This window comes from Hoplias malabaricus, chromosome 9, assembly GCF_029633855.1.
Source record: "Hoplias malabaricus isolate fHopMal1 chromosome 9, fHopMal1.hap1, whole genome shotgun sequence".
Lineage (NCBI taxonomy): Eukaryota > Metazoa > Chordata > Actinopteri > Characiformes > Erythrinidae > Hoplias > Hoplias malabaricus.
The window spans coordinates 13,422,893-13,438,874 of record NC_089808.1 but is presented as its reverse complement, the minus strand read 5'-3'; the positions used below and the strand labels follow the sequence as shown (position 1 = coordinate 13,438,874).

The following is a 15,982-nucleotide window of genomic DNA, read 5'->3' as shown; positions in this document are numbered from 1 at the left end:
CATTGTGTTAGCTGCATATTTATCATATATTCATATGAGAAATATGAGGGTACCATGGCAGCCTTGGCCTAATGGTTAGAGGACTGGGTTTGGTGCCAGAAGGTTGCTGGTTTGATTCCCAGGCCCAGCAGGAACATCCATTGCTGAAGTGCCCTTGAGAAAGGCACTGAACCCCCGAATGCTCCCCGAGTGCTGGGAATGGCTGTCCACCGCTCTGTGTGTGTTCACGGCCCCTAGTGCACTAGTGTGTGTGTTTGCTGCCACAGGTGAGTTAAATGCGGAAGACACATTTCATTGTATGTTGTGTACAGTGATACATAATTGCACATTATTCGTATTCCTATTATTATTATAAAAAATGGGGTGGAATAACTTAAGGTGTGGCAATGACTGAACAGATACTTAGTTCTAATACTGTATCCCCATGTCTTCTTTAGTAGTTTACAGGTGTTATATATCTCAGTCCTATGCATTATGGAGTTTGCAAGCCCTGATTTTATTAGGAAAGGGTGTCACCAGGAGGGCACCATAGTTTCAGTGTTTATATTTCTTCTTAATCTCATAGCACTAAACTACAACTCTGTTTTTCTAATGTCTAGAGAGAGACAGAGAGACCAAATGCAAATGCACGTTGTGCCTGTAATATGTCTAGGTTTGTTTTGCTTTCTTTATTGTATTTTTTAATGAATGAAGTTTGTATGTAAGTGTATGAGTAATGAATGATATTTTCGTGACAGGAGGATTAATAGTCTCCTTGCGTTACCCCAGATCCCCTCGATCCCAAGGGAGTCTGAAACTCAAATGGGAAGGAGATGGACTCCTGAGGGAAACTCAAACCTAAAGGAATATTGCAGCCTTGCTCTTAAGCTAGGGCATGCCTCACAGCCTGCAGAACCCAAACACGTAATCTTGAAAGACAACCACCTCCTCATATGATATATGGAGTATGTACTGCAGGTTTAGGCATCAAACAATATTCTGTTAAAACATCAGTTGGGTTTTAATCAAACTAAATCATCATAGGTATTAGGAATCATTTCTTCAGCTCCTTTCTTTGTAAGCGCGACGCCCTCCTCTCCTGCCTTCGTGGACGACGTCGCAGACTCCTCTGCCTCCGTGGACGTCGTCACAGTTTCTCCTGTCCCCGTGGACGACGTCGCAGACTCCTCTGCCTCCGTGGACGTCGTCACAGTTTCTCCTGTCTCCGTGGACGACGTCGCAGATTCCTCTGCCTTCGTGGACGTCGTCACAGTTTCTCCTGTCTCCGTGGACGACGTCGCAGTTTCTCCTGTCTCAGTGGACGACGTCGCAGGTTCCTCTGCCTTCGTGGACGTCGTCGCAGTTTCTCCTGTCTCCGTGGACGACGTCGCAGACTCCTCTGCCTCCGTGGACGTCGTCACAGTTTCTCCTGTCTCCGTGGACGACGTCGCAGATTCCTCTGCCTTCGTGGACGTCGTCACAGTTTCTCCTGTCTCCGTGGACGACGTCGCAGATTCCTCTGCCTTCGTGGACGTCGTCACAGTTTCTCCTGTCTCCGTGGACGACGCCGCTCCTCTGCCCGAGACTGTTGCTACGGCCGTGTCTGCCCCGGTAACTGTAGATACGGTCACTTCTGGTCGTACCCGGAGGACGGCCCCAAGGACTCTGGGGTCGATCCCCAGAACTGTGCCCAGGCTGGTTCCTCGGACTGCCCCGCAGACATTTGCCAGTCCTGGGCACCCCCTTGTTATTTTGATGCCACTGTCTGTACCTGTCCTAGTTCCTGTCTCTGTGCTTGTCCCTGTACCCGTGTCTGCTTTCATTTCTATTCCTGTCCCTGTTACCGTGTTCGTGTCTGTTCCTGTGAGTGTCTTAGTCCCTGTTCCCCTGCTTAGTCCGGTCCAGTCCCCTGTTAGTTCTGTCCAGGCCCCTTTTCAAGCCCATGTCCAGTCCCAGTTCCCCATTCCGTTACCTGTCCCGTCTCCTGTTCAGTCCCCTTTGCAACCCTCCGCCCTGTCTCATGTCCAGTCCTCGTTCCCTTCCTATGTTAAGCAGCCTGTCCAGTCCAAGTCTCAGTCCCCTGTCTCTGCCCCTGTCCTGCACCAGTCCCCGTTTCCACCTTCTGTCCGGTCTCAGGTTCAATCCTCTGTCCGGTCTCCAGTCCAGTCCTGTCACCGGTCCTGCCTCATGTCCAGCACACTGTCCAGTCATGTGTGTCTGCTCCTGCCTTGTCTCCTGTCCTCTCACGATTCCCGTCCCGTTTCTAGTTCTGTCCCCAGTCCGTTCTCTTTGTTTCAGCGCTTTGCCAACCGTCTTTAGTCTTCTGTTCTGTCCTTATTCTAGTCTCTTGTCTCCTGCCCCACGGTTCCTTGTCTTAGTTTCTTGTTTTCCATGCTCCCTCCTGCGCCAGCTTCTGGGGGGTCTAGGTTACGCGCCCCGGGAGTTGCGCGTTCAGGAGGGGGCATCTGTCACACTCACGTCCCGTTTAGTCTGTTTTCTCTTTCTCCGCACATGGCTTTGTTTTGTTTATCTCCATGTCTCCGCCTTTGTCTCCGCCTCCTCGTCTTTTCCCTTGTTATCCGTTTCAGCTGTTTCTCGTTTGTTAGTGTATTTAAGCCCTCTCGTCTCACTTCCTCTTGTCGTTCATTGTTCTCTGTTCCTAGTTACTTGTCCCATGTTCTCGGTTCCTGGTTTCGTGTTCTCTGTTCCTTCGTTCGCGCTATACGTTGTTACTTGTTTCACGCCTTGTTCTTTGTTCTTCGTATGTCAGTGTTCTTCGTTTCTCGTTCGTTTCTCTTGCTCCTTTCTCTTGCTCGTTTCGTGCCCTAGTTCGTTTGTGTTTGTCTCTTGTAAATAAAGTCTGTGTTCTAAGCGTTTGCGTCCGCCCTCTGTCAGTCCTCACCCCGCGCCCCTAACAGTTGGTAGTAAATGACCTGGGAGTAAATGCCAGCATCTTTAATTGTCTGCTGTAGTAAAGCTTCATCACTTGCAGCCTGCAGAAAAAAATACTACTGATTAGATCAACAAAACCAAAAATTCTATCACCTGAGAAGAACAGTTTTGATTTACCTGCTTTACTTCAGCTGAGTGCCCTTCAGAAGCATCTTCAACAAATAATAAATAAATAATTTAAATATGTTACATTATTGAACATGGTAGAAAGAACATCACTACATTATCAGACATAATAATCATAGTCAATGTAAACATACCTTTATGGCAACATCTGTGCAATATTTGTCCCAGTAACAGACCCACAACCAGAGATATTATGCTTGATAGGATTAATATGATAACAGTTGGGACAAGACCACCATTCTCTAAAATAAAAAAGAGACCTTAATTGTAACTGTGACACAAAAAATAAACTAATACAATAGTAAGTAACCAGAAATTGTTTAAAAAATGAAAACCAGACACGTTGGGATTTTCACTGGCCAACTTTTGGAAATAAATAAAAAAACAAGAATTGGATGCCTGCACTGCAACACACAGCAAAATATGAAATGTTATGACAGTGTGCAAAATGTTACATGATATTTATTTTAAAACATTCAAGCATTAGTTTGCAAGTATAAAATGTATATAAAAAAAAAGTATAAAAAGCAACCAGTATTCACATGAGAACCTGTCATGCTACTGTGATAAATAGAACTACAGTTGCTTGAAATTCTTTAGAAATTCATTGTCACTGCCACTGCATCAGAATTAATTAATTAATTATATATATATATATATATATATATATATATATATATATATATATATATATATAAATTTTTTTAATGGATATTGAGCTCTCTGTGCCAATGTCAAGAGGTGCCATACTGTTTATTATCAGTAAAAAGTGCAAAAGCTATTATCTCTCATTATGTGTATCAGTGCCACTTTCATGGTTCACTTGCATAGGTTAAAGGTACCACTGGAGGTTTACATTTGGAATTTAGAGAGACATATACCGCCATCAAGGCAAAATTTATTCCTCAAAAATCAATGGTTATTTCAGCATGACAATGCCAGGCAGGGTTTGAATTACGGGGGGGATTGTGGGTGTCTGACCCCCTAATAAAGACTTGACCTTGAAGGAGGGTAAAAGCAATAGTTTGGGGTTAGTGGTGGTCGAAACATTTATATATTCTTCTTACCTATAATGTAAAATATTATAATAAATTTACAATATCCATCTTGAAATATGATTTCAAACAGCCTTACACTGGACCACAATATTCCTTGTTAAGTTTTACAATATGCAATGTAGGCAACATTTTAATGTGGAAGGGACAATTTTAACAAGAAACTAAAAACTTCATAATGTGATGGCTGCAGTAGTAAGGTATTAGTTGCTGCTGTAAGTAGTTCTACAGGAAACACAAATATTACTGCAATGAATCAGTACGTTGATGTACAAACTTAGTACATGGGTGAGGCACATTGGTTAAAATGCTTATTTTTAAACTTGTTTCACCAGATTTACTAAAAGAGAGTTTATGGGCTGGTCTAATAAAAAGTAATACGCTGAAAACTGGTAAAAATAGGAAACAGTTAAAATGTAGATGAAGATTCTATGCTGCTTCAGAAAACTGATGCCTAGTTTAGCAGTAAAACTGCTGACAGAGGATGAGTATTTTTATACTGACATAACAACCATACACTGCTGTATCAGTCCCAGTATGAATGGATGAGATAAGACAAAAGCCTAAGCTACAGTGATTTTCAGTTACATTATTCACATTTATTCTGAATTAATACAAACATGGTTCCCGTGGATGAGATTATGTATAATACGCATTTCATTTTCGGTCAAGAAAACTGCTGAAAGGTTTTAATAATTGGGTGGTCTATGCATTTAATGTTAGTAAGGTACAGGTCTACATTTTGTAGGGTAGTAAACAGTAGCATTGTGTGATTTTGAACTATGATATATTGTTGGTGGCCCCTGACTACAAAGGTTGTGTGTGGTATGTCACACATTAGGTCGTGAAATTGATTTATAATGAATGTACTGCACACATTACAGTAAACAATCAAGACTCTGTAATGACTGTAAGACTTCAGTTTACTAAAGCATGTGCCTTTGCTGTACTGATTTCCGATTATGACCTGAAGAAAAAGATGACCCCCAATTTTCTTTACAAGCAAAGCCTATACACGTTTTTAAGATCCTGTGTTTATCAACATTCGTGTGAACAGAGAAGTGTATTTGAATTTATACATTTTTATTTATTTATTTATTTATTTTTTATGGGGATAATTCACAATTTTTTAATTCACACATTTTATTAAGGTGTGACCACAATTTTAGTCATTCTCTTGTTTTTGCTATTATTGGCCCTGCTAAAATATATGTGCACAATTTATACATTTGCTCAATGTTGCTTAAGAAAGACGTTTAAAATATATTATTTAATATATTTTAAATAATATACAAACAATATTCATGTGTTTGTATCAGTGCAAATGGAGGAAAGGTTATTCTAGAATGTTACACTGTGTCATTTTATAAACTGGCTTTAAAACAATGTAAATATTCCTTTAATGTTACAAAAGATGCCTTCATTTGTTAGGCATACAAGACATTCACATACAGGTCGACCATCCCAAAGACAAGGGGGCTTAAGATAGTTTCAGATTTTAAATAATTCCTCTTACCTACAAAGTCCAGTTTAGTCCCGCTCCCAAACAGTATCTGTCCACACACAGCCACAGCACAGTAGTAAGTTCCAGCATCAAAGAGACTGAGGTTGGTCTTGGGGAGTTTGTAGACACAGCTCTGTGTAGGAGAATCAGTCTCAGAACTCCTGCTACACTGACTGTTAGTGTATCCATGAGTGTAAATGATTCCTGGAGGAGATTCTCCTGATCCATGTCTCAGCCAGTACACACTATGTTCTCCTGCAGACACATCTGTGAGGACTGAACACTGCAGAGTTGTGCTGCCTCCTTCTTCAACAGAGTCTAATACAGGAGTCTGGAGAACAGTGTAGAGACTTGGAGATGAACCTGAATAAAAAAATATTCACTGAGCACTGAATGAGCTGTAGACTCTGACTTGGGTTTTAGACTAATGCTATTTTATAAATGAAATGTATGAGATAAGCACCTACCATTAAGAACTACAACCCTGCAGTCTGCTAATGCAATATCTGAAAAATATGTAACTGCACAGTAGTATGTAGCTGAATCAGATGGTTCTGTGTTTGTGATGCTCAGATTAAAACTGCTTTCATCTCTTAATGCCTTAAAGCGGCTGATCTTGTCGAAGCCATTATAATAGTTAACGACTGCAGTACGAAAAACAGAAGCAACGAGAAGAGGCTTTTCTCCTGGAGTCTGTTTCAACCATGAAGTAACAGATGCAAGGGTTGATGTAAAAAAGCAATTCAGATGAATATGGTCTCTGTTCTGAAAGTACTTCAGCCCATTAAGACAAGGAACCTCAATCTGGGAGATGTCACCTGAAAGAAAATTAACTTAAAAATGGGAATATTGTACAGCCATCCATGTACTTCATAAGTGAGATGAAAATAAACTCACCTGAAACAATACCTAATGCCGCTGAGAAGAAAACTAATGCAAAAAATCCAATCATTGTGGAACACTGTATCTCCTGAAAAACAGGATAAATATCTTTGGAATGCAGTTAATTTGGTTACCTTACCATGGCACACTTAGCCAATGTGGTAAACTTCTGCAAGCACAGGTTTATAACACTGTGCTGAAAGCTGATTGGCTCCAATGACAGGAAGTAGGATTCAGCCCCAGCCATTCATAAAAATGAGCATAAAACATGAAATTAATATGCAAATCCCTCCTCCTGCAGAAACCCAGATCATCAAGATTTAGACTCTAAGCAGAAATGTTTGGTCAGCCTCGGCCTGGACACTTTTCTTTTGGTGCCTGAGGAAGCTCACTTATCAGTATCTCTCAAAAACCTGATTTTAACACTTTTGTTGACATAACGTTTCAATTATGTTCATACGATGTATTTAAAGCCACACACACACACACACACACACACACACACACACACACACACACACACATATATATATATATATATATATATATATATATATATATATATATATAATTTTTATTACACTATTAAATTATAAGGCCTGGGAAATAGAAATAGTAAATAAAAGTGTTAATTATAACCCCCACTCTTTACATCACTTTACATTAAATTCAATGTCCCTTAAACAAACAAACGATTCTTCCTTCAAACGATTCCTCTTCATTTCAGTCTGCCACTGCACACAGCTGCAACACACTTCAAAAAACTAAATATGCAGTCCTTTATTTAAGTTTTCAATTTATAGATTATATTTTCACTGATTCATCATGTTTATATTTACTTCACTGTTCAAATTAAAGGAGAAATAAAAATAAATACACACACACACACACAGACACAGAGCAGTCACCCTCTGCATCTGGGGAGTGTTTGGGGTTTCATGTGCCTTGCTTAAGTGCAGGTCAAACGTGGTGTTCCTTCACTCCCCCACCCCTAGTTTTCCTGCCATTCATGGGGATCAAACCCAGGACTTTTTACAGGCCACAGTTGCCACATGTATGATGAATGAATGAATGGATGGGTGAAAGAATGAGCAAATAGAGAAGTGAATGAATTGTTGTCTTTATTTATTTTGTGGTTTTGGCTTGGTACAAGAACATAATAGCAACATATATTAAAAAAAAAAGATAGTGAGACATATCCATCAAACAAAGATGTTTGTTCAAGTTTGTTTTATATATATATACACTTACCAGTGACAAACACAGTTATACTTAAGTATAATTGGCTTATACTGACAAGTATTCAGAAATGTCTACAAATGTGCATATACTTAAGTATATTTGGAATATAAATTTGTGAAGCTGCTTTGTGACAACATCAGTTGTGAAAAGCGTATAACAAATACATCTGATTTGATGATTAATCTTTTGATCACATTTAAGAACAATATAATTAAGCATTCTTACCTTATACATAAAGTGTAGGAATATTTGGCTTATAATTTGAGGTTGAATAGTTTAAAATAAATAGTACATGGGTGGAAATAATCCTGATGTACACAATGTTATTAATGAGCACAGAAAGTGAACATTTGACTGACTTTATTGACAAAGTTTTTCTTTTGCATGATTTTATGTCTAAAACAACAACAGCAACAACAAATCAACCTTAAATACCTTAACTACTAATCCATTGTAATTTGTATGTTGAGGACATTTTGCTTCATGATAATTTGTACATATTATCTGTTCAGTGTGAGCTCCCATCCATTACGTGTGAGATCCGTGTTCATTGTGAGATACCATCCCATCTGTTTATTCAGAGTTTTCTCATTAGTGTTAGTATTAAACAAAAACAAAACACTGCTTTTGTAACATTCTATATTTTTCAATTAAATCTTTAGGTTAAGTTTAGGGTAAGGTTTATGTTTACTTGTAGGTCTAGGCAATGTTTTAAGGCTACTTTTTCCCCTCTGTGTTGACAGATACTGTAAAATAAATAAATGGGCAAATTTAGTCCCAAGAAGTAATGAAATAGCGCAGTATACTACAAGCACACTGAATAACTATTCTTATTACATGCTAAGTTTGCTTAATAAAAAATTTACTTTAAATATACTTTTTGTTGGGGAATGTGAGCACAGAAGAAAGCATGAGAGTATTATAAGCTTCAGGAAATTTAGTTCCATTGGTAGTAAAGGATCTGAGAGTAAATGTTAACGTATTTAATCATCTGCTGAAGTAATTCCCTGCTGAAAAGTGTAAGGTTTCTTCAAGTGCCACCTGCAGAGAAAGGGTGTATTTAAGAAATTCTATGTACAACCCCACTTCTAATGAATTCAGGATGTTGTGAAAAAAAAAAAAAAAAAACAGAATATGATGATTTGCAAATACTTTTCAACCTATATTCAATTGAATACACTACAAAGACAAGATATTTAATGTTCAAACAGCTAAACTTTATTGTTTTCTTGCAAATATTCACTCATTTTGAATTTGAGGCCTGCAACACGTTTAAAATAAATGGCACAATTGCAAGGAATTTAGGGCTTTCATCATCTACAGTCCATAATATCCTCTAAAGATTCAGAGAATCTGGAGAAATTTCTGCAAGTAAGCGGCAAGGCTCAAAACCAACAATGAATGCCCATGATGTCGATTCCTCAGGCATCATTACATTAAAAATCGACACCATTCCGTAACGGATATTACCACTTGGGCTCAGGAACACTTCAGAAAACCATTGTCAGTGTTCAGAGTGACAGTGATCAAGTGAATGCCATATATCTACAACACCCAGAAACACCGCCAGCTTCTCTGGGCCCAAACTCATCTGAGATGGACTGACACAAAGTGGAAAAGTGTCCTGTGGTCCGTTTTTGGAAATCATGGACGTGATTATTGTACATGGTACAACAGTAATAAAAGTGTGCAGCTACTAGTCTGGCCTGCCTGCAGTCCAGACCTGTCTCCCATTGAAAATGTGTGGCACATTATGAAGCGTAAAATATGACAACAGAAACCCCAGACTGTTGAGCAACTGCAATCATGCAAGAATGGGAATGAATTCTACCTACAAAGCTTCAACAATTAGTGTCCTCGGTTCCCAAACGTTTATTAAGTGTTGTTAAAAGGAAAGGTGATGTAACACAGTGGTAAACATGCCCCCGTCCCAACTCTTTTGGAATGTGGCGCAGGCCTAAAATTCAAAATGAGTGAATATTTGCAAAAAAAAAAAATCAATACATTTTATCTGTTTGAACATTAAATATCTTATCTTTGTTGTGCATTCAATTGAATATAGGTTGAAAAGAATTTACAAATTATCGTATTTTGTTTTCATTTATGTTTTACACAATGTCCCAACTTCATTGGAATTGGTGTTGTAATTAAATTAATTTAATAATTTTGCTGCTGAAGAGCAGGACAAAATTTAAATTTTTAATTTATAAAATTTCCCTTCCTGGATCAGGGCCTTGTCGTGGCGGAAGGGCTTGTGTGGTCTCATGACCTCCAGGGCTATGTCATCGGGAGCTGTTAGCTCCCAGTAGGGTCTCCCATGGCGAACAGGTCTGGAGTGAAGATCCAGACAAACATGATCCAAAAGCATTCCTATGAGTACACACATTAAAATTCAGTGTACCCTGCCCGGGAAAGGGTTACCGGGACCTACCCCTGGAGCCAGGCCTGGGGGTCCGACGGCGAGCGCCTGGTGGCTGGGCAGCCCACGTAACCCGGCCGGGCTCAGCCCGAAATGGCAACGTGGGAGGATCATGTAGGCTCACCACCCGCAAGATCCAGAGTAGGGGTGCGGTGCAATGCCCATCGGGCACAGAGCGGGGGCAAGGGGGCCCCTGGCGTCGTGGAACTTGACAGCGGAAACTGGTTCTTGGTACGTGGAACATAACCTCACTGGGGGGGAAAGAGCCAGAGCTGGTGCGTGAGGTTGAGAGATACCAGCTAGATATAGTTGGGCTCACCTCTACACACAGTGTAGGCTCTGGAACCAAACTCCTCGATAGGGGTTGGTCTCTCTCTTACTCAGGAGTTGCACAGGGTGAGAGGCGCCGGGCGGGTGTGGGGATACTCACAAGTCCCCGGCTGGCGCCTGTACAGCTGGAGTTTGTCCCAGTAAACGAGAGGGTCGCCTCAATGCGGCTCCGGCTTGCAGAGAGGAAAACTTTGACTGTTGTGTGTGCGTATGCACCGAACAGCAGCTCAGAGTATTCGGCCTTCTTGGAGGCAGTGACTGGAGTTCTAGAGGGGATTCCATGCACTGACTCTGTTGTTTTGCTGGGGGACTTCAATGCTCACGTTGGCAATGACTGGGAAACCTGGAGAGGAGTGATTGGGAGGAACGGACTGCCTGATCTAAACCCGAGTGGTGTGATGTTGTTGGACTTCTGTGCTAGCCATGGTTTGTCCATAACGAACACCATGTTCGAACATAAGATTGCTCATAAGTGTACTTGGTACCAGAGCACTCTGGGCCAAAGGTCAATGATCGACTTTGTGGTTGTGTCTTCTGACCTGAGGCCGTATGTTTTGGACACTCGGGTAAAGAGAGGGGCTGAGCTGTCAACCGATCACCATCTGGTGGTGAGTTGGATCCGATGGCGGGGAAAGCTGCCGGACAGACCTGGTAAACCCAAACGTATTGTGAGGGTGTGCTGGGAAAAGCTGGCAGATGACTCTGTCCGGATGGATTTCAACTCTCACCTCCGAGAGAACTTCTCACATGTTAAGGAGGAGGTAGGGGGAATGGAGTCTGAATGGACACTATTCCGGACCTCCATCGTGGAAGCGGCTGCATGTAGCTGTGGTCAAAAGCTTGTCGGTGCCTGTTATGGCGGCAACCCAAGAACCCGTTGGTGGACACCAGGGGTGAGGGAAGCTGTCAAGCGGAAGAAGGAGGCTTTTCGAGATTGGCTAGCTCGGGGAACTTCCGATTCTGCGGATGGGTACCGGCAGGCGAAAAAGGCTGCAGCTGTGGCAGTTGCTGAAGCAAAATCCAGAGCATGGGAGGAGTTTGGAGAGGCCATGGAGAATGACTTCCGGGCGGCCTCAAAGAGGTTCTGGAAAACACTCCGACAGCTCAGGAGGGGGAGGGGGGACACTGTCCAAGCTGTGCTCAGCAAGGATGGTGAAACTCTGAACTCGACTGAGCGTATTGTTGGGCGTTGGAAGGAGCACTTTGAGGAACTCCTTAACCCGAGAGACATGCCTCCTGTACAGGAGGTAGGGCCAGAAGTGTCTGGGGGGTCAGATTCCATTTCCTTGGCTGAAGTCACTGAGGTGGTGAAAAAGCTTCGCAGTGGCAAAGCTCCAGGAGTGAATGAGATTCGCCCACAATTACTGAAGGCACTCGATACTGTGGGGCTGTCTTGGATGACACGCCTATACAATATCGCATGGACCTCGGGAACGGTGCCTTTGGATTGGCAAACCGGGGTGGTGGTTCCTATTTTCAAAAAAGGGGACCGGAGAAAGTGTGCCAATTATCGTGGCATTACACTTCTCAGCCTCCCGGGGAAAGTCTATGCCAAGGTGCTGGAAAGGAGAATCCGTCCCGTAGTCGAACCTAGGATATTGGAGGAACAATGCGGATTTCGTCCTGGCCGTGGAACTATGGACCAACTCTTTACTTTTGCACAGATGATTGAGGGGGCGTGGGAATTTGCTACTCCACTCTACACATGCTTTGTGGATTTGGAGAAGGCATATGACCGTGTTCCCCGAGAGATTCTGTGGGAGGTGCTCCAGGAGTATGGGGTGCCAGGGTCGCTCCGGCGAGCCGTACAGTCCTTGTACTCTCAGAGTTTGAGTTGTGTTCGCATCCTTGGTAGTAAGTCAGGCTTGTTCAGTGTGGGCATTGGACTCCGCCAGGGCTGTGCCTTATCTCCACTCCTGTTCCTGATATTCATGGACAGGGTGGCGCGGCGTAGCCTGGGGCAGGAGGGCTTCCGTCGAGGATCTCGGGAGGTGGCATCTCTGCTTTTTGCGGACGATGTTGTTCTTCTGGCTTCTTCGCACGGAGGCCTCCAGCGTTCACTTGAGCAGTTTGCAGCCGAGTGTGAAGCGGTCGGTATGCGGATCAGCACCTCCAAGTCTGAGGCCATGGTTATCTCCCGGAAACAGATGGCATGCTCCCTTCAGGTAAGGGGTGAGAACCTGCCCCAAGTGAAGGAGTTCAAGTATCTCGGGTTCTTGTTCACGAGTGATGGGAAGAGGGATGGTGAGATTGACCGTAGGATAGGTGCAGCGGTCAGGTAATGCGGTCACTGTACCGCACCGTTGTGGTGAAGAGAGAGCTGAGCCATAAAGCAAAGCTCTCAATTTACCGGTCAGTCTACGTTCCCACTCTCACCTATGGTCATGAGCTCTGGGTAATGACCGAAAGAACAAGATCGCGGATATAAGCGGCCGAAATGAGCTTTCTCCGACGGGTCGCTGGGCGTACCCTCCGTGATCGGGTGAGGAGCTCAGTGACTAGGGAGGAGCTCGGAGTAGAGTCGCTGCTCCTTCGCATTGAGAGAAGTCAGTTGAGGTGGTTTGGGCATTTGATCAGGATGCCTCCTGGACGCCTCCCACTGGAGGTATACCAGGCACGTCCAACTGGAAGGAGGCCCCGGGGTAGACCCAGGACACGCTGGAGGGATTATATCTCCCGGCTGTCCTGGGAATGCCTTGGGATTCCCCAGGAGGAATTGGTGGATGTTGCAAGGGACAGAGACGTCTGGGCTTCTTTGCTCGCCCTGTTACCACCGCGACCCTGAAATGGAGAAGCGGAGAAGAAAATGATGATGATGATGATTTATAAAATTTATTCACTGAATGAATTACCTGCTCTTATTCACCAGCGAGACCTTCAGCAGCATCTTCAACAAGTAACAAGCAAATTTTCTGTTACATTTTTATGATCAATATTTTAATTTGTATTATTTTTAATATTAAACAACTTATGGTGATATCTGTCAGAAACAAAACTGCAACCACAGATATGATGTTGGACATGATTAAAACAAACACAGTTTGGTCCAAACCATCACTGTCTATAATATGTATAATGTTTATCATTCATTCATTTTCTGTAACTACTTCTCCAGTTTAGGGTTATGGTGGGCACAAGGCAGGAACACAATACAGATAGAGTGCTAGCCCAACACCCATTCACTCACAGCTATGGACTATTTGCATGGCCAATCAACAAATATGTGTTTTTGGACTGTAGGACTGGAGCACCCAGAGGAAATCCCACACAGACGCAGGAAGAACACATCAAATTCTGTACAGACAGTGAGGCTGAGTTCTGCTCCAAAAGCAGATCATAGGAATATTTTCAGTGTCTTACACAGTCTCAGTATGCTGAATTTAACCTAAAATATTTTTATTCCAGAACATTAAAAACAATAAAATACTGTTTTAAAAAGAATTATTCAATATTTACAAATATAGGCCTCAGTCAGTGAGAATTACAAGAGCACAAAAGAAGAAAGAGAGATTTACAAGCCTCATGAAGTTCAGTTCTGTTGGTAGTAAATGACCTGAGAATAAATGTTAGCATCTTTAATCATCTGCTGAGGGTCATTGATGTAATTTCCTGCTGCAAAGTGTAAAGCTTCATCACATGCCGCCTGCAGAAAGAGGTTGTATTTGATCATTTTACAGCTAATTACATGAACATAGTTGAATACTCTGTAACTTGGGTTCAAAGGTTTTGATTCACCTGCTTTATTTTGGCTGAGTGATCTCCAGCAGCATCTTCAATAAGGAAAAAAATAAATAAACAAAATTATAAAAAATATATATATAAAAGCATGTTACATTATTGAACATGTTGGAAAAATCAGAATTTAGCAATAATAATAAGAATAATAATAATAATAATAACAACAACTATAAAATGTAATCAGTGTAAACATACCTTTATGGCAACATTTGTATAAAATTTGTCCCAGGAATAGACCCACAACCACAGATATTATGCTTGTTACAGTGAATACAAGAAAAAGTGGGCCCAAATCACCATCCTCTAAAAATAAAAAAGGAAACCTTATTTGTAATTGTGATGCAGAAATTACACTAATATGTTTGAAAATATTTAAAAGAAAATGTTGTAAAATAGCTATTGAAACAATTGTCATTTTTTTATGAACAAACCCTATTTAGATAAAAGTTGGGATTTTCACTGACCAACTTGAGGGTATTTTGGAAATTAATGAATTAACAAATTAAGAATGCCTGCCACACAACAAAATATGGACTATAAAGACTGTGTCAAAATAAGAGCGAAAAGATTATAGAATATTTATTTTGGAAAATAGTTTGAACTCAATAAATGTAATATATATATATATATCCATAAGGTCTCAAGTTTCTTCAGAAATTCTTTATCAGTTGTCACGCCCTGTCCTCTCCCATGTCTGTTTTTCCCACCATGTGCTTATGTAGCACATGGCTCTGTTATAATTTTGTTCTTGTCTCTGCCCTAGTCCCGCATTAGCCCCACCCTCTTGTTGTGCCTCCTTTGTGATCCTGCCCCCTCGTTACCTGTCCCAGGTGTTACATGTCTGTGATGTGTATTTAAGTTCCCTTGTGTCAGTGTTTTTTTTTTTGTTGGACATTACATTTTGTACGTGTACTACTGTTTGGACTCCCTATTGTGTGCTCAGTTTGTCTGTTTGTATTTCTAGTCTGTTAGTGTTTCTCTCTCTCTAGTCTGTTAGTACTTCATTCTATTTCTAATCTGTTAGTATTTCCTTATCTCTCTATTCTGTTGGTCTCTCAGTCTCAGTAACTCTGTCTTGGTGTCTGTCTCTCTGTATCCATGTCTAGTTCTCTCTGACTTTGTCTAAGGTCCTCTGTTAAAGTGTCTATATCTGTCTCCCAGTCTAGGTTTTCTGTATCTGTCTCCCAGGCTAGGTCTCTTTGTCCAGGTCTCTCCCAAGTCTCTATGTCTAGGTATACTGTCTAGTTATCTCTGTTGGTTTCCTATTGTGTCAATAAAGTCTACTGTGTTATTGCATTTGCGTCCACCTCCATCAGTCCGCCTGGTCCTGACATCAGTCACAGTCTGTGTCAGGAATGCGGGGTGGACTGACGGAGGCGGACGCACTCGCTAAAAACACAGCAAACTTTATTGAAACAAATACAACCATACAAAGCAGATAGACTTCAACAGAAAAGAAACACGATGACTGAGAAACTAATCAACGACAGAGGAAACAAAACGAGAAACAGCAGAGACAGACTAGACTTGGAAACGAAACGATGACGTGGAAAACAATGACAGAGAAACAACGGAGACAGACAGACTTGATAACATGACAAAGGTAATGACAAATGTGAACGAAACAATACAAATGACTGACAAGAGGATGTGAGACAAGGGAACTTAAATACATAACAAGACACACCTGGAACAGATAATGAGGGGGAGGAAGAAAGGCGGGACATGGGCGGAGACATGGACAATAACAAACAG

General features: G+C 41.7%; 1 protein-coding gene across 1 annotated transcript; it reads right to left on the bottom strand.

Moving 5' to 3' along the window:
- Window positions 1-2,961: 2,961 nt before the first annotated feature.
- On the bottom strand, window positions 2,962-6,745 carry LOC136707317 (uncharacterized). Its single transcript, XM_066681307.1, has 5 exons — window positions 6,638-6,745; window positions 6,084-6,420; window positions 5,629-5,979; window positions 3,192-3,299; window positions 2,962-2,972 (listed from the first exon to the last, which is right to left on the bottom strand). The coding sequence occupies exons 1-5, from the start codon at window positions 6,743-6,745 to the stop codon at window positions 2,962-2,964; spliced, it is 915 nt and encodes a 304-aa protein (XP_066537404.1).
- Window positions 6,746-15,982: the final 9,237 nt, after the last annotated feature.